Source organism: Phyllobates terribilis, unplaced genomic scaffold, assembly GCF_046119375.1.
Source record: "Phyllobates terribilis strain yellow unplaced genomic scaffold, ASM4611937v1 Scaffold_1__5_contigs__length_1240528914, whole genome shotgun sequence".
NCBI lineage: Eukaryota > Metazoa > Chordata > Amphibia > Anura > Dendrobatidae > Phyllobates > Phyllobates terribilis.
Genome location: NW_027362761.1, coordinates 743,812,030 through 743,834,502, shown reverse-complemented (window position 1 = coordinate 743,834,502; position 22,473 = coordinate 743,812,030). Strand labels below are relative to the sequence as shown.

At 43.0% G+C, this 22,473-nt stretch overlaps 1 protein-coding gene across 3 annotated transcripts in view; it reads left to right on the top strand.

Annotated features, from left to right (window-relative positions):
- The window catches only part of LOC141149036 (disintegrin and metalloproteinase domain-containing protein 10-like), a 258,254-nt gene that overhangs the window by 126,825 nt on the left and 108,956 nt on the right, over nt 1–22,473 (top strand). For all 3 annotated transcript variants that reach the window (XR_012245373.1, XM_073636861.1, XM_073636860.1), the window contains 2 exons: nt 731–899; nt 8,575–8,744. Coding sequence is in view for 2 of the 3 variants with exons in the window: in XM_073636861.1 (XP_073492962.1) it covers nt 731–899; nt 8,575–8,744 (339 nt within the window). In the remaining variant the exon portion in view is untranslated. The remainder of the gene's footprint in view (nt 1–730; nt 900–8,574; nt 8,745–22,473) is intronic.

The window sequence follows — 22,473 nt, the reverse complement described above, 5'->3', positions numbered from 1 at the left end:
AGTTTTGAGACCCAATTAGAGATTTTACATTGGATTTATGCATCTACAAATACCATTTTTTCGATATCAAATCAATTACGAAGTGATTTGGTACTGTTGGATGAGACACACAAGTTTGCATGAACTAGCGTCTTTAGCCTAAGGCTGCATTCACCCATCCGTTGTGCTGTCCGTTTATTCTCTGACAGCACACTGACCAATAGTTTCATTGATCCATACACACATCTTTTTTTAAATGGATTTATGTCTCCAGTCCACTTAGAACAAGTCCTATTCTCGTCCGTCTTGTGAATCAGACTCTGCTATTAAAGTCTATAGGGATCTTTAGAAAATGGATGAAAAATGGAAGACATACTTTGTGCTTCAGCGTTCCATTAATTTTTCATCCATTTTTAACTAATTCATGGTAGAGAGTCAGTGGATAAACATAGTTCTGACAGTTTACCCGCTTCACTGAAAAAAATGGATGAAAAAAGGATGAAACCTAAGGACAAAATTTGTCTATTTTTATGTTTGTACTCATATGAATCTGTGAAAGTAACTTAAGCATGGCTTCTCTAAGTAGGCAAAGACCATGCCACTCCCTACTTCCTACTGTGCAAAATCAACATCATTAAGCAGATACTTGATGAAGTCAGGAAGCCATTGGACTGAGAGGCTGGGTTGCAATTTTTACATTGCGATTACTTAAGTATATTATATACGTGATTTATTCTTACAAATATTTCAGATAATTCAGGAGGAGAAGCTTGACAGTGCTATGCATTCAGCTTTTATTGGACCGGAAAAACTTCTAATGTTACACTCCAGAGCCAACTGGAATAACGTGTGCCTCTCATACTTGTTGACAAATAGGGATTACAATGGAATCCTTGGGCTTGCTTGGATAGGAAAAGCAGGTAAAGTCTCCAAATGAAAATATAGAAACAAATCTTCATACACATTAGATACTTTCAAGTTTTAATGAAGAATTTAAATTAAAAGCATACATTGTATATTTTTCAAGTTCACATTTTACCTTTTTGTTTGGAAACAGGTATTGTTATTACGTTTTCCAAAATTATACAACAAAACAAAAACAAAAACAGAAAACAAAAACTCACCCCTTCACCCCCCTGCTCCTATTCCAATAAACCAAGCATGACAAATCTCAATAACGAAGAAAAAAATTGCGGTATACACAGTGAAAATATCAGTGTAGGCAATTACAAAAACAATTCTATTGAAAGTATCTAATCCAGATTCTTTAGGTACAGTGAGATACACACAATACTACTTCACCAAACATTACATTAGTCCTGTGTGTTTGAAGGCCCATAGATTTCTCTGGGGACAACCAAAAACACACTCCATCATAAATACTCTGTTTAACATGTTCATAAGATATTTATATGACTTATTTAAGATACACACATTTTCCATAAGGATAATATAATTGACCTTGTTAATGTACTCCCTGCATGTGGGTAGATTTTCTGACAACCAATGGGAGACAATCAATTTCTTTACAGCACTAATGTCTTGCAATCGTTACTTTCCACTGTTCATTTGCAAATGTTTCATCCACATATCCCAGAATACACGTAATATGATTTCTTTGAACTGTCACTCCCATCACTAGATGGCTTAAATTCAAGACTGTTATCCAAAACATATTGAAATATGGACATGTCCACATCATGCGTAGAAGGTTCGCCTCTTCTGCAGTATATTTAGGGCACATGGAGCCTGTGTGCAAACCCGCTTTAAACAACCATAAGAGAGTTTTGTATACCCTATATGTGACGAATAGTTCTGACAACCTTTTAGTTTCACTAAGAGATATTTTGGGGATATACTCTAAAATTGAATCCCACGTCTCTTCTAAAATGGATCGCAAATCATTTGCCCAATTAATCTTGGTTTTTATAGAGTATTTTATGAGATACAGTTAGTGTTTAACAGGTGTCTGTAGATCAGACATATAAATTGTTACAATTCCACCCCTCTGTGTGTCTGGAATGCAGTTACTGATGGCTCAACCTTCCAAACTGGTACAGTGGCGTCCTGAAGCTGTCAGTACAATGATTGACAGCTCAGTGTCCAGTCTGGTGCAGGGGTGGACTGAGCTGCCAGTGTTTTGATTGACAGCTTAGCTGTCCAATCTGAGACTGGTAGGTGCTGGGCTGTTTCCAGGTGTTCATTGTTCCAGGTGATTGCTCTTCTATTTAGATTGGCTGTAAGTCCCAGACCTCTGCCAGATGTAGCTTCAATGAAGTGTATTTGGTTATCTCTGTGCCTAGTGTTTTGCTTTATGAGAAGTGATGTGCGGACCCCTGGATGCTCAGGTCCGGCGGGTTCGGCCGAACATCTATCAAAAGTTTGAGTTCGGGTACAAGAAAAGTACTCGAACCCGAACCCAAAACTGAACCCTATTCATATGAATGGGGGGCCCAAACATCCTTAGTTTCCCATGCTGTCATCTGCATGACAGCACGGGGAACAGGGGCTCTGGTCGGCGGTAACATCATTATCGGTCAGAGCACTGCAGGATCACGCTGTCAGATGTCAGCGTGATCCCACAGCTGTCACTGTGACTGTGACCAGCAGTAAAAAGCTTACCGCTGGTCACAGGCATTGGCTGATGAGAGTACTACTACTCCCATTAGCCTATGCCTGCTGTCGTTGATTACAGCTAGAGTAGGCTCATGGGAGTAGTCATCAGCCAGTGCCTCTGCTCAAAGAAAAAAAAAGTTAAAATAAATCAATAAGTATTGAAATAAAAATAATAAACACAGTTATACTCACCTAACACCTAATCCCCGAAGCCTATGTCACCTGTAAAAACTAAAAAATAATGAACCACCATAATACTCACCTATCTGCCGTAGTCCACGTAATCCATAGTGTCCCTCGACAATCCACATCATGTGTAGAACATATCAGGAGATGTGACTATACTATCCGGCAGTTGGCTACACACTGCACACTGACAATGTAATCGCTCCCACAGGGTATAGCGCTGAGCTGCCGTGACAGAGTTCACAGGAGTTCATCAGCTGATAAGCCCCGGTGATCTCACTTACAGCACCGCTGCTGTGAGAAAGTTCTCACACAGCACTTGTGCCAATAAAGAGGTAACAGGAGTTCATCAGATGATGAACTCCTGTGAACTCTGTCATGGCAGCTCAGCGCTACACACTGCCTGTGTCAGTGTGCAGCCAGTTGTCATGTAGGGCACTCACATCAGTGACTGCTCTACAACTGAACCAGATCATCGTGGCGCACTGTGGATCATTTGGTCACTTTGGACAAGTGAGGGATATGGTTGTTTATTTTTGCTTTTTTTACAGCTGGCAATGGCTTCGGGGATTAGGTCTAAGGTGAGTATAAATTTGCCATCTCCCATCAGCGATGCCTGCTCTTGCTGTTATCAGTGACAGCAGAAGTAGGCTGATGGGAGTAGTAGTATTCTCATCAGCCTACGCCTGTGACCAGCAGTAAGATTTTTTCTGCTGTTCACAGTCACAGTGACAGCTGCAGGCTCATGCTGACATCTGACAGTGTGATCCCGCAGCGCTCTGACTGGCAGTAACGATGTTATCACCGATCAGAGCCCCTGTTTCCCGTGCTGTCACAAAGATGACAGTGTGGGAAACAGCATGTGTTCAGGGTGCTGGGGTGCCTGATGAAATCTGTGTTTGGGGTTCAAGTCTGAGCATCTCTATTTATGATCTTTCGATGCCTGACCTTGGACCTCGTTCTGACCATCTGTCTTTTTAACCCCTGTGTTCTGATCCTCTATCCTCCTGGTATTTTCACCTCGGACCGAGACCTGACTATGCTTTTGTCTCTTCCCTCTGTTTATGACGTACCCTCCTGGCTTTTGACTTCGGACTCCTTGACTATCCCAACTCATGGTTAGTCCGTGAGAAGTGAATCAGCGTCACATTTCGTCTGGCCAATACGTTTTTCTTTTTCGCCAGTATGGATTCTGTTCACATTTTAGTGACCAGGTGGCGAATTTGATGCAGATGACTCAGATAGCCAGGCACAGACAGCTATATGAAAGAATTTTAGCTATGACTGGCATTTTTTCCAACACAGACCACCAGATTGTGGAAAATCGGCCATCTGCACTAGCACACTGGCTATGATGGGTCTTTATGCTCTCCACCTGAAGTCTGTGGTGCACATGGACAACACATGGACCCAATTACATACCAGTCTGAAAATGCACTAATACTTACAACTGTATTATATTTATAAATAAGCTGTCACATCAGTCCAAGCTTCCAAAGGGAAGCTACTATGTATAAGTCGGGTATACACATAAAATCCAAAGTTTGAACAGAATTGTGAATACGTAGCACTTCAACAGTGCGTGTGTTAACTTTACAACATGTAAATGAATAGAGATGAGTGTTAATAATTAAGTTTACTCTAAAAATATTTTAATTAAAACATGCACACAGAATAAACCCCCTAATAAACAATCAGTAAATAAGAAATTGTGTCTGATGTGACTATATAAATATGTTTTTGTGTTTGAAATGTTCAGAACCAACTATATTTTCTGCTTAAATATAATATAATAAATGCATAACTACAGCAGTGTAAATAAATGTATAAAAAAAAACACAACCTAAAAAGTTATATTATTGTGTGTGAATGGTGAAGTAAACATGCAATGTGAATAATTGTGTATGTTACTAATATATTATATGAAGGGCCCAAACAATTGTTTAGCTCAGGATAAATGAGTGCACCCCCTTTGAAAAGTAAGATTTTAATCTCACCGAACACAAGAACAATTTCCAACATTTTGACAAGACTGAGTTTCATAGCACATTTTTTTAAACCATAACAAGAAATTAAGGTTAATAATATAACATTTATTACAAAATCTTCAGTTGGACACAAACTAGTTGATACAGAAATGAATACAACCCCACACCAAAAACTACTACATCTAGTACTTTGTATAGCCTCCATGATTTTTAAGATTTTTAAGGACAGCACCAAGCCTTCTAGGCATTGAATGAACAAGTTGGCGACATACTGCAAAAACTATGTTTTTCCATTCTTCTGGAATGCCCTTTTTTAGAGCCTGGATGCTGGGTGGAGAGCGATGATCAACTTGTCTCTTCTGAATTCCTCATAGGTATACGGTTGCATTCAGATCAGGAGACATACTTGGCTTCTCAATCATTTTCACCTTGTCCTTTTTCAGAAGTGCAACAGATGTGTGTTTTGGATCCTTGTCATGTTGGAATAGTGCATGTCTACCAAGGGCACATAGTGATGATTTTCTCTTTCAACATAGAGCAATACATCTATGAATTCATGACACCATCAATGAAATGTAGCTCCCAAACACCAGCAGCACTCATGCAGCCCCATGTAAGGACACTACCAACACACTGTTTCACTGTAGGCACCACTTAAATTTTCTATATTTATTATACATTTTAGTGAAGATACAAGTATTTTTTTACAATAGATGCTCACAGTATACCATAGCCAAAATTGGCTTTCCAAAAGCCATAACTTTTTTATTAAAATAATTAGAAGTGAAAATCCTTAACTTCTTACCCATTTGTTAAAAAAGCCTCTCTTCCCTATATGTAATTAGAGAGTATATGCATTTCATAAATGGTATAAGTGTTAACTAGAGTTGAGCAAAAAGATTTGTACTTCCCTGGTTCAGTCCTCCATTGCAGCTGATCCAGAGTAGCCTTCACATCTGTAGCCAGTAACCTCAGGTCAGCATCTTAGTCGCCTCTTGCACTTACTAGTGACCTCTAGTGACCAGTGATCTTACATGATGTTATGTGAAACCTAGTTTCTAGCTGTCACTCTGCCTCATGCCACATCATGATATCACTGGAACTAATAAGTGTAAGAGAAGCGCCAAAAAGAAAGGATGCTAGGGCAAGGATGCCAGATGCCGAAGTGAATACTGTCCTTGTCAGGCTGCCACGAACGAATAGATCAGACATGGGATCAGAGCAACGCAAAGCATTTTGCTCAACTTCACATAATTATTCTAATGGTTTAATTAGGAAAAAAACAAAAAGATGAAATATTTGGTATTGCTTTCTCCGTAACTACTGGTAGTTTAAAACTATCTGAATATTTATTTCACATGCTGAACACTGTAAAAAAAAATTAAAAAAACAATGTCAGAATTGCTATTTTTGTTCATCCTGCCTCACAAAAACTAAAATAAGAAGTGATCATGAAGTTGCATGTATTTCAAAATGGTATAAATAAAAACTACAGGTAAAATTGTAGAAAAAAACAAGCCCTCATCCAGCTGTGCAAACAGAAAAAATGAAAAGGTTATGGCAATCAGAATATGAGCAAAAATGTTTTGATTCTCTTGTGCAAAAGTATATAAAAAGAACATAAAAAATTGTATGAAGTGAGTATCACCATAATCGTGTCTACCCTCTTAGCAGTAAGTTAGCATGTGGAATATACTGCATGGTGAGCATGGTGAAAAGTAAAATAAAAAAAAATTACAAATTGTTTTTGTTCATTCCTCCTGTGATAATTCAAAAAGTCATATCTATCTCAAAATGGTAAAGCTGAAAATGACAGCTAGTGTCACAACTAGTAAAATGAAATAAAACTCTACCTCCCAAATACTGTAATAAATTATAACTTTAATCGTATCAACCCTTTTAATAAAGTTGGCATGTGGAATAGATTTCATGGTGAGCACCGTGAAAACTAAAAAAAAAAAAAACAAATTTTCTTTTGGTCATTTTTCATGTGATAAAAAGTGATCAAAAAGTTGCATATATCACAAGATGGTATGGTGCAGATAAAAAGCCCTCACATGGCTCAGTTGTCAGAAAAATGTAAAACTCACGGCTCCTAGAATATGACAAGAAAAATCTTTTTATTTATTGTGCAAAATGAATACAACATAAACGACAATGTAATAAAACTGCTGAAAAACATTAAGGGAGCACTAAAGCATGACAATATTCAAAGGTCCATGTTTCACGCACATGCTTTATCCGTGATAAAACACATATCCATTATAATCAAATCAATAGGTCAGTGAAGAACTTGGACTGACGCCATCCTAGTTACATCCTAGTGCTGCTCGTTTTTTACTGTTTGATAGGAGAATATTGCAAACCTTCATTAGTTGTCTTTTTTTTTCTTTTTTTTTTGGATATAAGTCAAACTGTTTTAAACACTTATGGTAAAAAATGATACAGTAACCAAACACTGATGTAAATCTGGATCCAAAATTATGATGAAAATCAGTAAGTTTTTAAAAAACGAAGTATGAGTGAAGCCTAACCCCAAGTCAATTAAATAGCAGAGATAAAAATCAGCCAATTAGTAAAGATAAGTGACTGTGAATTAATTTCACCTGCTTTGGTGCAATTGAGAGTGACAACAAGAACAGTTTATAGACAAAAGCAAGGCAACATCCAGAAAGTGACTGGTTTTGCAGGTAGTTGCCACAGACAATTACTCTCTCAATATATATTCTGACCCATTCTCCTGTGGTTTTGCACTTTGCTAGTGCCCTTGTCATTACTGGTAGCATGAGATGGTACCTGCAGCCCATTCAGTTACATCTAGTCCAGCTCCTCTAGGACATTGCAAGGATAGCTCTGAGCAGAGAAACCTACACATAATTGCCAATGCTACCCTGCTGTTTGGTCCCGTGATGAAATCTACAGTCACTGTCAAAACTTTAGTTGGTGCAGTAGAATCTGGGTTCCTCTTGCAGCAGGACAATGCCTGGCCTCATGTGGTCACAGTGGGTAGGCAGTTCCTTGATGACGAAGGTATTTATGCCACTGACCCAAAATCTAATTAAGAACAATATATATGAGCGCATCTGACAGAGCCAAGTAGTGCTACAGATTGTCCAAGAACTCACTGATGCCCTGATCCAGGTCTGGGAGGAGATCTCCCCATACCCCATTTCCAGCCTCATCATCAAGAATATATCAAGATGTTTTCAGGAGTGCATACAGACACATGAGGGTCACACACACTCCTGAGTCATTTTGCTGTAAAAAATTCATGCTAGCTAGATCTGCTTATAATTTCAGTTTCCTACTTTGATTTTCTGGGGTGACTTAAAATCCAGCCCTCAATTGGTTGATGATTTTGGTTTCTATTAGCCATTAAAATGCCCCTTTGTTTTCAACAAATTGAGAATATTCAGTAAATATTTTCAACTTGAATCTTTCCTTCATTGAGATCCAATGTGTGATTTAAGTGTTCCCTTAATTCCTTTGAGCCACAGAATTGTTAACACTTTATTTGTGAATGTGAAAAAATAGAACTTAAATAAATTGGCAGAAATGTTGTTTTGCTCATCCTACATAAAAAAACAAGTTCTCATATGGCTATAGCAGCAAAAAATATGACTATAGATCTTGTGAAACAAAAATAATAGTTTGGGAATTAGGCCCAAAATCGGCCTCATCCTCAAGTGGTTAAATATTGTATTTCTTAAGAAACACAGAAGAACCACATACAATATATTTTGGCACATTCTTATTTTTGATTAGTTTAATTTGAAACAATGTATAAGTGTTATGTTTTACACAGGAAATACTGGAGGAATATGTTCTAAGTTTTCCAAACTTAAAGATGCACCTGACACAGAGGGATCCCTAAACACTGGAATAGTAACTATACAAAAATATGGACAATATTTGCCTCCAAGACTTATTCATATTACTCTGGCACATGAATTTGGACACAGCTTGGGCTCTCCTGTAAGTATGAATATTTATTTTGGTAGCAGGTTTTCAAAAAAATGGAAATATGTTGAGCAATATTTGTTCATGATGATTGCGAAGATTAACTATAGGTCCAATCCTGAGGGGTTCCATACCAGGTCCAGAGAATGGTGTAATGTACCTCGAATCCACAGAGAGTCTTATTGTGCTCAAAGTACTTGTTTGCTTTGACCAGCCAATAGTGCCGGTCTAGGTTTCTAGAAGGCTACACCTTGCCACAGCCTTCCCTGCCTAGGTGTTTGGAGTTTGTTGCCCCAGGCACTTTGCTTTTATAGGCCTAATGACTTTATGGATCGCTGAGAGCTTTAAGCCACTATCTTTCCTAAAATTCACTCGCAACTACCTTTGGCTCTGGGTGTGCAAATGTGCACCCAGCAATGCACAATAAGAGCATGGTCAATAACCACTAAGTGATCAATGCAATCTCTATCCCAACCCTTGTCCTCTTTAAGAACCACTCACTTTAGCTTGCAACAGCGCAATATAGTATTACTATCATAAATACCTAATTTGATTAACTTTACCCTCACACAGGTCAACATTGTCTTCAGATATAACAACTTTAACTTGTCACAGGTTGACTTCATCTAGATGAGTAATGCAGCACCTAAACCTTTCACTTCATACACAAGGAGAAATACTCTCTGACACTTGGCTTTTCTTGCAGTTGACCATGGGACTACCATTGTCACTCTAGATTCCACTAATCCAGGGGCGGACCTACCACCGATGCAGCCGGTGCAACTGCACCGCGGCCCGGCGGTGCAAGGGGGCCCTTGCTGGCCGGTTAATATTTAGGGCAATCTGGCCTGCTTCTCGGAGCCCCAGGCTCCAGGGGGCCCATGGCCAGATTTCCCTCATCATATGCGGCAGGCAGGGAAAGATCCCTCCAGCTCTGCTGCTGACAGAAGGAAAATGGCAGCAGAGCTGGAGGGATCCATCCTCACCTTTGTTTCCTGCCCGGCACTTACTCCTTGACACAGGCCCGCGCTGCTTGATGACATCATCATGCAGCGCATGCCTCGGTCAGAGCGAAAGTTTATGGCAACGAGGAGGATGCTGCTGCAGGGGAGCGGGCTGAAAGGTAAGTTGTGTTTTTGATTCTTTTAGGTTTTTTTTATATTGAAATGCTGGGAAGAGGAACAGGAGAATGAGGGGAGGTGGGGGAGAGTATTAATGGGGCTGGGGAGAGCAATGATGGGGATGGGATGAGCAATGATGGGCCTGGGATGAGCAATGGTGGGGCTGGGGAGAGCAATGGTGGGGCTGGGGAGAACATTGATGAAGAAGGAGAGAGCAATGATGGGGCGGGGAGAGCAATGATGGGGCTGGAGAGAGCAATGATGGGGCTGGAGAGAGCAATGATGGGGCTGGAGAGAGCAATGATGGGGCTGGGGAGAACAATGATGGGGCTGGGGAGAACAATGATGGGGCTGGGGAGAGCAATGATGGGGATGGAGAGAGCAATGATCAGGATGGGGAGAGTAATGATCAGGATGGGGAGAGCAATGATCAGGATGGGGAGAGCAATGATCAGGATGGGGAGAGCAATGATCAGGATGGGGAGAGCAATGATGAGGGTTGCTGGGAGAGAGCAATGATGGGGTGGTGTGGGCAGAGCAATTATGGGGGTGGTGAGAGAGCAATTATGGGGGTGCTGGGAGAGCAATGACAGGGGTGCTGGGAGAGAGCAATGATGGGGATGGTGGGGATGGAGAGAGGAATGATGAGGATGGTGGGGATGGGTAGAGCAATGATGGGGCTGGGGAGAGCAATGATGGGGGTGCTGGGACAGAGCAATGATGGGGGTTTCACTTTGCTTCTACAGTAAAACCTTGTATATTTTCAGTGTGCACATAGCCTTACAGTTAATTGGGGCTAGTCACAGAGACTGAATAATTTATATTATTGGCAGGTGGAGATTACAGTTAATGGAGGGCACAGTGCTGCTTATCACCTTATATTTTGATTACTATGTGGCTAATAGTATATTAATGGGGGTACATATCTGTATTCAGGGGCACAATGCGTGGGAGACACATGTACGTATACGATATATGTGACCTTGCTATTTTCTAGGCTGGAGATCATCGTGACAAGACAAGTCGTGGCTGGGAGATGTCGACATTAAGGTCTGACCAGATGGAGAAGAATAAGCAGAAACCGACTCTGATCAGATGAGACGTCAGCGGTAAGTTCCTTGATGTAAATATTATTCTGCATTTGCACTGTGTGACTTGGAGTGATAATGTTATCTGTAAAATCCCTTAGGCTGCATTCTCACATTTGTGTGAAATGTCCGTGTGCTGTCAGATTTTTTTATGGGATGGTCCGCGGACTCAGAGTTTTATAGATCCATTCACACATCCATGAAAATCACAGATCTGAGAATGAGATCCATGAGGGTCAGAGAATGTCTGTTCTGATCCGATTTTGAGGATCAAAATAGGACATGCTCAATGCATCAATAAAAGCGGTCAGCACACCGACACTGCACATAGATACAGGAATGTAGCCTTATTATGTATAGCACAGTCCCTTAGTATATAGTATACTCACATATTATGTATAGCACCATCCTTAGTTATATAGCTTCATCTTTTATTATGTATAACACCATCCTTCATTACGTATCATCCTCTCTAGTTATATATGGTGCCGTCTCTTATTATATAGCTTCCTCTACTGTTACGTACAGTGCTGTCCCTTACATAGCGTATTCTTGTTATTTTTGTCAGTCTCAGCGCAATCTTTTATTACATAGTCATCTCTTGTTAGATATAAAATGACTGCTGATGGAGCAGCCAGTGACCAGAAGACCAGTCCATCAGCTCCTCCATCAGAAAAGAATCTTTCCCTTGCTCCATCAGCCATCATTGCATTATATATCTAACAAGAGAGGACGCTATGTAATAAAGAACAGGGCGCTATAAATAATCCAATATGTAAGGGGCGGTGCTGTACATAACAAGAGAGGGCACTGTGTAATAAGGGACGGCAATATACATAATAAAGGAGGCTATGTAAGAGGTATATATGTGTGTGTGGCTATATATACATCTGTATCTTTGTCGCCATAAAAGGTGGGGGGCCCAGACACATTTCTTGCACAAAGGCCCCAATCAGTCAGTGTCCGCCCCTACACTAATCACTTAGCTTCATAGGACTGGAACCAACAGTTCATTATCCAAGCCACAGGGAAACTAAGTTCTCACTTTCCAATGGTCCCTCTAGCTCTCAGAGCTGAAGCCCCACACAACCCATACTTAGCTAACAATGTTTCCTATCGGGACTGGAGTCTCACACAGCCAGCAAAGTCTCCACAATGGCTCCTCACAAAACCAATCACACAGCCCACACAGTTTCTACAAAGTTCTCTATCCATCAGCTCACAAACTTTCACACTGTAACAATACTGAAAAGTCTTACTTTGGCCTTTCTGGCTTGCTAGATCTCTCATGTTAAGGAATTCACTGATCAGCTTCCACTCATGCTCAAAGTCATTTGATCCAATTGACCTCTGATTTAAAGCCAGTGGCACATCTTTTGGTGAACAAACTCTTAGTGTAAGGAGATGTTCCCCCTTGAAGAACACGCATATTACTGTATTGTATAATGTGAATTCTGGTATGCATTTCTAGTATTGGTGTTGTGTGTTCAGCCTGACAGTAGGGTGGGTTAGAGTCAATAGTTGGGACTGGCCCAGGGTGGGAGGGGTTAAGGTGAAGGGTCAAACACAGCTTCCTGTTAGAAAGTTAGATAGGGCCCAGTGTGCACCAGAAGCAGACCTAACGTCTGGACAGCAAGCAGTGCCGCATGATGTTGGTGTACCAAAATGAGAAGAGACCAAGACAGTGGATAGCGTGATCCAGAATGAAGAGGAAGGAAAATTGACAGAAGAGTCATGTCCTTGGAGGAAGAGAACGCCTAGCAGTACGGCCCCAAGTTTATAACTCAAAGAGGTAACAGGCCAGGATGGGACAGAGAACGTGAGATAAAAAGAGTGCCCCGGGCAGGAGTTCCAATGTGCCAGGAGCAGAGAAGCTAAGTACCTGCCAAAGTGGCAAACTAGTTCCCTTGAGAGGGTTGAAAATAGGACTTTCATTAACTGGACTGTAGAACTGAGCTGGGTTGTACTGAATTAAGGTGAACCAGTGGAGATAGAGACTAAGTGAGTTAAAGGAAAGGAACTGAGACAGTGTGTGAACTTGCTCTCTATTGTGAAGGAAACGTTCATCAAGCTGTGTAACCACTATCTGTTGTCCATAATCCCCACCAAGTTATTGTTCAGTAAAAGGTTTATTTTTGACTGGTGGTCTCCCTCATTGAACTGCTTTACATCTGGTCCTGGCCAACCCAAATCATCGGTAACGTGTAGCCTGCAAGGGCATAGTGCCCCCTTTGCACAAGTTCACACTCCCAGCCATGACCCCCTCCTTCATGTAATGTGTGGGTGCCCTGTACCACGTTACACGTGGCATAGTAGGCAGGATTGTGTCTCGCACCAGGAAGAATGAAAAGATGCGGGGAAGACTCGAGTTGCATGGAGGATGGCTACCGTTACACAATTTAAAATGGCACCAAGCATGAACTTTAAAATGGCGGTTAGTGGCACAGTACATTGCCTAATGTGGGCATAAAAGACACAAAAGGGCACAAAGAACCATTCAACCTTCTAGAGGTTTCACCTAACGAAGGGAGTGTCGTCTCTGGAGTGCCAGCCCGCAGTACGAGGTGTCAGACCCAGTAGGGAGAAGTGGAAGAAGAAGGCCCACCCAGTGCAGTGTGAGGAAGGAAAAGCAGTGGAGGAGCTGACCAAATGGTGGGCCAAAGAAAACCCCACCCAGTGAAAGGAGGAGCAGTGACATAGTAGTAGAGGAGAGCGCATTTACAAGTTTCCCCTTAAACCACTCGAGTGTTATTGTAGCAGTATGATTGGGGTCATTGTCTTGTTTGAAGGTGAACCTCCATCCCAGTCTCAAATCACTGACAGACTGAAATAGGTTTCGCTCTAAAATATCCCTGTATTTCGCACCATCCATCTTCCCCTTGACTCAGACCATTTTCCATGTCCCTGCTGCCGAAAAACATCCCCACAGCATGATACTGCCACCACCATGTTTCACTGTGGAGATGGTGTTCTTGGAGTATCGAGCACCTTCCTCCACATGTCTTTTGGTAAACTCAAAATGAACCTTGCAATATTTGTGTGTAAGTAAAGGCTTTTTTCTGCCCACTCTTAAATAAGGGCCACCACTATGGAGTGTACGGCTTATTGTGGTCGTATGGACAGATACTCCAGTATCTTCTTGGGAAGTCTGCAGCTCCTTCAAGGTTACCTTTGGTCTCTGTGCTGCCTCTCTGATTAATGCCCTTCTTGCTTGGGCTAAGAGTTTTGGTGGGTTTGGTAGGTTTGTTTTGGTACCATGTTCTTTCCATTTGATGATAATTGATTCGATGCTGCTCTGGGGGATCATCAGAGATTGGGATATTTTTTTATAACCCAACCATGACTTATACTTATCAACAACTTTGTCCCTGACTTGTTTGGAGATCTCTTTGGTCTTCATGGTGTTGTTTGGTTAGTGGTGCCTCTTGATTAATGATGTTGCAGCCTCTGTGGCCTTTCAGAAAAAGTGTGTGTATACTGACAGACCATGTGACACTTAGATTGCACACAAGTGGACTTCCTTTCACTATGCATGTGACCTATGAAGGTAATTGCTTGCACCAGAAATTTTTAGGTGCTTCATCGCAAAAAGGATGAATATACATGCACATGCCAATTTTTAGTTATTTAATCTCATAATTTTAATTCATGACTATATTTTTCTCACTTCACTTCACCAACTTAGACTATTTAGTGCTGATGCATTATGCACAAATCGGATTACAAAAATATTTAAACACAGGTTGTAATGTAACAAAATAGGAAAAAAGTCAAGGAGGGTGAATATTTTCGCAAGCCACTGTACGTAAATGCTCATTCCATTCGGCATGGTCAGCTTCCCTCCCACGCCTAAAGCTTACAGCCCGGGGAGTGGGTCCAGTTCCTCAAGGAAGATGGTCCATGTGGGTGGTTTACGGTGGTTGTTTCCAGAATGAGTATGTGACCGGAGGCCGAAGAACCATCTGCTACAGTGCAGTCCCGAATGGAGGTGCCTGTCCCAAGTGCTTTGGTCCCTCCATGCCTGGGGGCTTGTATGGAGGATGAAGCCAGGGAGACAGTCTCGGGTCACCGCAAATCCACCAAAGAACTGTGGGCACTTCGCCCGCCACTCTTAGGACTGCCGGTGATGGCAGCGAATCCCACTGTTATTTAAGTTGCCCAGGGTGTGCACTCGGCAGTATATGTACAGGAGACCGGGTCAAGAAGGAAATGTGAATTCATCTGCTCAACATCTGGTCCTGGCCAACCCAAATCATCAGTAATATGTGGCCTGCAAGGGTGAAACGCCCTCATAGTACAAGTCCACACACCCAGCCAGGACCCCCAACTTCTTGTAACATGCTGGGTAGTGTTGAGCATTCCGATACTGAAATATCGGGAATCGGCCGATATTCGCGGTATCGGAATTCCGATACTTAATTCCGATACTTTTAGAATATCGTATACTGGAATCGGAAGTTCCCATAATGCCTATGCTCTGCAGTGTCTCTGAAGGATGACAAGCTGGATGGCAGTGCTCAGCAGCGATCCAGCCTGTCATCAGAATGCCATCCCAGCGTGGGAGAATTCTCCTGATTGTTTAAAAGCCGGCGGGTGGTAAAAAGCCGCCAGCTTTTAAACAATCACATAGCCCCATACTGCTTCCCCGCAGCCTCCCACCCCGATCCTCCGCTCCCCCCATCCTGATGGTAAGTTAGGACCGGGCGGGGAGCGCAGCACCAAGGAGCGGGGAGCGAAGGACCCGGGCGGGGAAGCCGGCAGTGAAAAGACTTCACCGCCGACTTTCCCGTTCTGTGCTGCGCTTTCCCGCCGGTCATTTCAAATGAACAGCTGAGGTATCAGGTGATGCCGATCAGCTGTTCATTTGAAGTAGCCGCGGTGCCCTCAGAGGGTTCATGTGAGTTCATGCTTGACTGCATGAACTCACATGAACTTTCCCACGGCCGCACAAGTCAGCCTCACCTCCCAGACCCGTCATGATTAGTGTGTGCGCGGTGTCTGTGCGATGTCTGCGGGTGTGTGCGGTGTCTGTGCGATGTCTGCGGGTGTGTGTGGGTGTGTGTGGGTGTGCGCGGTGTCTGTGCGATGTCTGCAGGTGTGTGCGTGCAGGCAGACATAGGCCAATGTGACACTACTACTCCAATTGGCCTATGTCTGTCCCACGTCCACTCGTGCCAGCAGGATCAGCTTGATGGGAGCAGTAGTTCCCATCAGCCTGACCCTGTTATTTTTGCCCCTATACATCTTTTATTCTTTTAGGCCCCCAATAAATTTTAAATACATGTCATTGGTGGCCAGTGGTTACCTAAAATAAATTAGTTTATACATTACCTGTCCCCGCCGATCGCCACCTAAAATAAAGTAAAAAATAAAAAACTACACCTATACTCACCTAGACACCTAATTCCCCGAAGCAATCGATCTCCTGTAATAAAATATAAAATAATAAACCGCAACCTTATCCTTACCCCTCCGTAGTAGTCCACGAGTGTCCCACGAAGATCTCCAGTTTAGAGCAGCCACATAGAATGTGACCGCTCTGAACCGCTGCCGCCGCTAGAATGACGGGGCCGTAAAGCAGCCCCGTCATTGCATAAGCGGGTTTGCCGGAGTTCAGGCAGTGCTGCTCCGGTTAGCTCCTTTACGGCCCTGCTGTACCGTGAGAAATTCCCACGGTACAGCAGTGCCGTAAAGGAAGTCTCCGGAGCTGCGCTGCCTGAATGCACTCCGGTGACCTCAGTCAGGGGCTCACGCTGCCGGGAGCGGACGTGTTCCCGGCAGTGTGAGCTTACAGCAGCAGTGACAGCTGTCACCATCTCCAGATGTGACAGCTGTGCATGGGAGATGAGCGCAGGAACGTGGACAGGTAACTATTTTTTTTTAGTAAACTAAGAATTAGATAAAATGGTGTGTTTTATTTCAAATAAATTATTTTTTTCTGGGTGCAGTGTGTGTTTTTTCTTTTTAACACTTTGTAGGTTAGTTATGGGGGTGTCTTATAGACGCCCATCATTACTAACCTGGGCTTCATGGCAGCTGGTGCTGACATGAACCCCACCACTATTACCCCCTGCAACCGCACCAGTGCAGCGTGGAAGAGCGAGGCTAAGTGCCAGAATTGGCGCATCCTATGGATGCGCCATTTCTGGGGCAGCTGACGGCTGGTGTTTCTAGCCTGGGAGGGGGCCAATATTCATGGCACCCTTCCTGGGCTATTAATATCAGCCCCCAGCTGTCTGCCTAGCCTTTGCTAGCTATTAAAATAGGGGGGACCCCATGTAATTTTTTTTTGGGGGGGTCTCCCATTTTAATAGCTAGTAAAGGCTAGGTATTCAGCTGGGGGCTGATATTAGTAGCCTGGGAAGCTCTGTGGGTATTACCCCCTTCCCAGGCTTCAAACATCTGCCCCAGAATTCTGCTTAACCTCCGCTAGAGACTAAAATTATGGGGGATCCCGCGCCAATTTTTTTTTTTAATAAATCCTTTATTTTAACACTAAATGAGACTTGAGGGGTTAATAAAGATGCAGTCCCTAAATTATTATTTATTTTTTAATTCATTTTTCCCAAAAATGTTGACGTGGGCTTTGCCATATTTTTGTATGCCAGCCAGGTACAGCATCCAGGAATGGGCTGCCCCCAACTCCCAGCTGCCTATTTGTACCTGGCCAGACACAACAATATAGGGAAGCCCTTTTTTTTATTATTATTTCATGAATTTCATGAAATAAGTAAAAAAAAAAAAATACGTGGGTCTTCACCCTATTTTTGTGTCCAGCCAGGTACAACTAAGCAGCTGGGGGCTGGAATCCACAGCGCAGGAGGCCCAAGCTTTGTCGGCCCCCCCTGCTGCGAACTTCAGTCCACAGCCGCCCCAGAAAATGGCGCGATCATAGAAGCGCCATCTTCTGGCGCTGTATCCAGCTCATCCAGGGACCTGGTGCGGTGGCTCACTGGGTAATAAAGGGGTTAGGGCCAGCTTGGCATTATCAGCTGGCCCTAAGCCCGAAATTCATGGGGTCACGCCAATATTAGACATGACCGCCATGAATTTCTAGTAAAGTATTTAAAAAAAACACAACACCCAGAATAAAGTCCTTTCATTGAAATAAACACACAATTCTTTAATGTTCTAAATTAAACCATACTTACCGTCACGCCCATTCCAACTGAAACCAACGATCTCCTGCAATAAAAGTAAAATAATAAAGCAACATCATCCTTACCTTTCCATGGTTCCCAGGACAGCTTCAGCGCTGCTACATCGAGATGACAGGCTGGATCGCAGCAGAACGCTGCCATCCAGCCTGCCATCCCGCAGACACTGAGAAGCGCAGGCATGCTTGCGCTCCTCAGTGTCAGGCTGTGACGGCATCCAGATGAGCTGAGTCTCTCACGCTCACCGCATGCGCAGGAGAATTCTCCCACGCTGTCAGTGACGTGCATGAGGTGAGCTGAGTTCATTGTCGGCTCATCTGGATGCCGTCACAGCCAGACACTGAGGAGCGCAAGCATGCCTGCGCTTCTCAGTGTCTGCGGGAAGACAGGCTGGATGGCAGCGTTCTGCTGCGGTCCAGCCTGTCATCTCGATGTAGCAGAGCTGAAGCTGTCCTGGGAACCATGGAAAGGTAAGGATGATGTTGCTTTATTATTTTTCTTTTATTGCAGGAGATCATTGGCTTCAGCTGGAATGGGCGTGATGGTAAGTATGGTTTAATTTAGAACAATAAAGAATTGTGTGTTTATTTCAATTAAAGGACTTTATTCTTGGGGTTTGTGTTTTTTTTTAACTTTGAATATGGGGTTAGTAATGGGAGTGTCTTATAGACGCCTCTCCATTACTAACCTGGGCTTGATGTCAGCTGGCATTATAAGCTGACATCAACCCCAGCCCTATTAGCCCACTGCCACCGCTACAGGGCAGTGGGAAGAGCGAGGCTAAGTGCCAGAATTGGAGCATCCTATGGATGCGCCATTTCTGGGGCGGCTGACGGCTGGTGTTTCTAGCCTGGGAGGGGGCCAATATTCATGGCACCCTTCCTGGGCTATTAATATCAGCCCCCAGCTGTCTGCCTAGCCTTTGCTAGCTATTAAAATAGGGGGGACCCCACATCATTTTTTTTGGGGGGTCCCCCATTTTAATAGCTAGTAAAGGCTAGGTATTCAGCTGGGGGCTGATAAATTCTTGGAGAACAGGAGAAGTCCCAGAAGACTGGAGAAGAGCAAATGTTGTTCCTATCTTCAAAAAGGGGAAGAAGGTGGACCCAGGGAACTATAGGCCGGTGAGTCTGACTTCTATACCAGGAAAGATCTTTGAACAAATTATTAAACAACATGTATGTAAGTACATGGATAAGAATGAAGTCATTAACCAGAGTCAGCATGGGTTTGTAACTAACAAGTCATGTCAGACTAACTTAATTTCCTTCTATGACAGAATCACTGACTGGGTGGATCAGGGAAATGCTGTAGATATAGTATATCTTGACTTCAGCAAAGCATTTGACAAAGTCTCTCACACCATCCTTATTGAAAAAATGACCAAGTATGCAATGGACCAGGCAACTGTTAGGTGGATTCATAACTGGCTTAGTGATCGGACTCAAAGGGTGGTTGTAAATGGCTTCACATCCAGCTGGATGAATGTCTCAAGTGGGGTACCACAGGGCTCTGTCCTGGGACCTGTATTGTTCAACATCTTTATCAATGATTTAGATGAAGGAATTGAGGGTAAACTGATTAAATTTGCTGATGACACAAAGCTAGGAGGGATAGCTAATACTAGAGAAGAGAGAGAGAGGATTCAAAAAGACCTAAATAAACTGGAGCAGTGGGCAGCAACCAACAGAATGGTTTTTAACAGGGAAAAATGCAAAGTACTACATCTGGGCAATAAAAATGAAAAAAGCATATACAGAATGGGAGGAATAGAGCTAAGCAACAGTACATGTGAAAAAGACTTAGGTATACTAATAGATCATAGACTGAACATGAGTCAACAGTGTGATGCAGCAGCAAAAAAGGCAAATACAATTCTGGGATGTATTAACAGAAGCATACAGTCTAGATCACGTGAAGTCATTATCGGTCTTTACTCCTCTTTGGTCAGACCTCATCTGGAATACTGTGTACAGTTTTGGGCACCACATTTTAAAAAAGACATAGACAAACTGGAGCAAGTTCAGAGAAGAGCGACCAGAATGGTGACTGGTCTGCAAACCATGTCCTATGAGGAACGGTTGCAGGATTTGGGAATGTTTAGCTTGCAAAAAAGAAGACTGAGAGGAGACTTAATAGCTGTCTACAAATATGTCAAGGGCTGTCACATTGTAGAAGGATCATGTTTATTCTCATTTGCACAAGGAAAGACTAGAAGCAATGGGATGAAACTAAATGGGAGGAGACACAGATTAGATATTAGAAAAAACTTTTTGACAGTTATGGTGATCAATGAGTGGAACAGGCTGCCACGAGAGGTGGTGAGTTCCCCTTCAATGGACGTCTTCAAACAGAGGCTGGACAGACATCTGTCTGAGATGATCTAGTGAATCCTGCTTTGAGCAGGGGGTTGGACCAGATGACCCAGGAGGTCCCTTCCAACTCTACCATTCTATGATTCTATGATTCTATGATTCTATTAGTAGCCTGGGGAGCTCCGTGGGTATTACCCCCTTCCCAAGCTTCAAACATCTGCTCCAGCCGTCTGCTTAACCTCCGCTAGAACCTAAAATTATGGGGAACCCCACGCCAGTTTTTTTTTTAATAAATCCTTTATTTTACCACTAAATGACAAGTACAGTAAGCAACACTGTCACTGTACTTCATATATATGTGACTGACATGTTTCTATCTATCTAATCTATGTGTGAAGCTCTATTCTTTCTGTTCTTAATTGTCGGGTACCGGTGTATGCCACTGCTGAATGGCCGGCTTTTCATGTTTCACTGTGAGCACTGTTCCCATCGATTTGGGCCAGCACCTCCCCCAATACATTCTACATTATTGTTAGTTGTTTTCCTTCATGTAAAATTAACCTACAAGGAAAGAAAGGGTTTATTTTCATTCCGATATTTGTGTCCCATTGACTTGCATTGGTTTCCGGTATCGGAATCGGCGATATCCGATACTTTTTGGGTATCGGCCCGATCCAATCCGATCCGATATTTCCTGATATCGGAAGGTATCGCTCAACACTAATGCTGGGGCATAAGAGACGAGTACCTCGCCCACAGCTACCACCCCATGCCACATTATACTAATAATACACTTTTAGGCCAACAAGTTTCTCAGGTATCCCTCTTGCGCTCCCTGCACACTACCCATCTTACATAAGCACTGATTATATATAGACTCCTCTATTTCCCTTATCAACCAGTCATAAGGCAGCAGAAATCTACATCAATGTTGAACTTTTAATGGGCCTGTGCTAACACTAGCACTTCTTCCTGCATGCTTGCAGCCAGAAAATTACCATTTTTACTGCCTAGCTACACTATTGCAAAGCCCTCATTTACAGTGGCTACCAGACCACTACACCACAGTCTACAGCCAAAATAACCACAATATATTACAATTTGGTATAGAATTTGCATATCAGAGCATGGCAATTACCAAGCAACATGAACAAACATAGAAGTTAAAATAGCATTGAAATACTACAGCAATAGCTATGCTGGCAACAATAGCCTGATTACCACAGCGGGAGGAGTGACTACCACACGAAGAGTGTGACCTTCACAGATGCCATGTACTTCTTAGGTTAAGTGCCCACGTAGCGTTTTTGCGGCGTTTTTACGGCTGCGAAAATGCCGCAAAAACACTTGTAAAACAGTCTGCCATGCAAAGCAATGTGAATTCGGATGTGCTGTGCACATGATGCGCTAATTTGCGCGCCGAATTCGCATTGCAAAACGCAGCATGACCATTTCTACCGCGATTACACTGCAAATTCGCGGCCATTGAGGAACATTGAAACACAGCAAACCCGCAGATATATGTGGATTTGCTGCGTTTCAATTAAATTCAATGGCCGCGAATTTGCAGCGTAATCGCGGTGCGTGTGGTACCCGAGATGAAGAGGAGACTACAACTCCTCTTCATCCCGGCTACCACGCGGTGAAAAAAAGAAATAAAAAAGTTAAAAATAAACAAAACCTGTATACTCACCTCTCCGGTCTCCTCCAGTCTGCTCCCGGCCACGTCCTCTCTGCTTGGCGTCCCGCGGTGTACTGTCAGGACCTGCGGTGACGTCATTTAGTCACCTGATGGTCACGCGACCGCAGATATCGGCGGTCAGGTGATGGTTGCGTGACCATCAGCTGACTAAAGGACGTCACCGCAGGTCCTGACAGTACACTGCGGGACGCCGAGGAGAGTGGACGCCACTGGGAGGAGACCGGAGAGGTGAGTATACAGGTTTTTTTTTTTTATTTTTAACGTTTTAATTCTCTTTTTTTTACTATAGATGCTGCATTTAAAGCATCAGTTGTTCACACATTATAAATCCATTCCGGTTGCATGGATTTATATTGTGTGA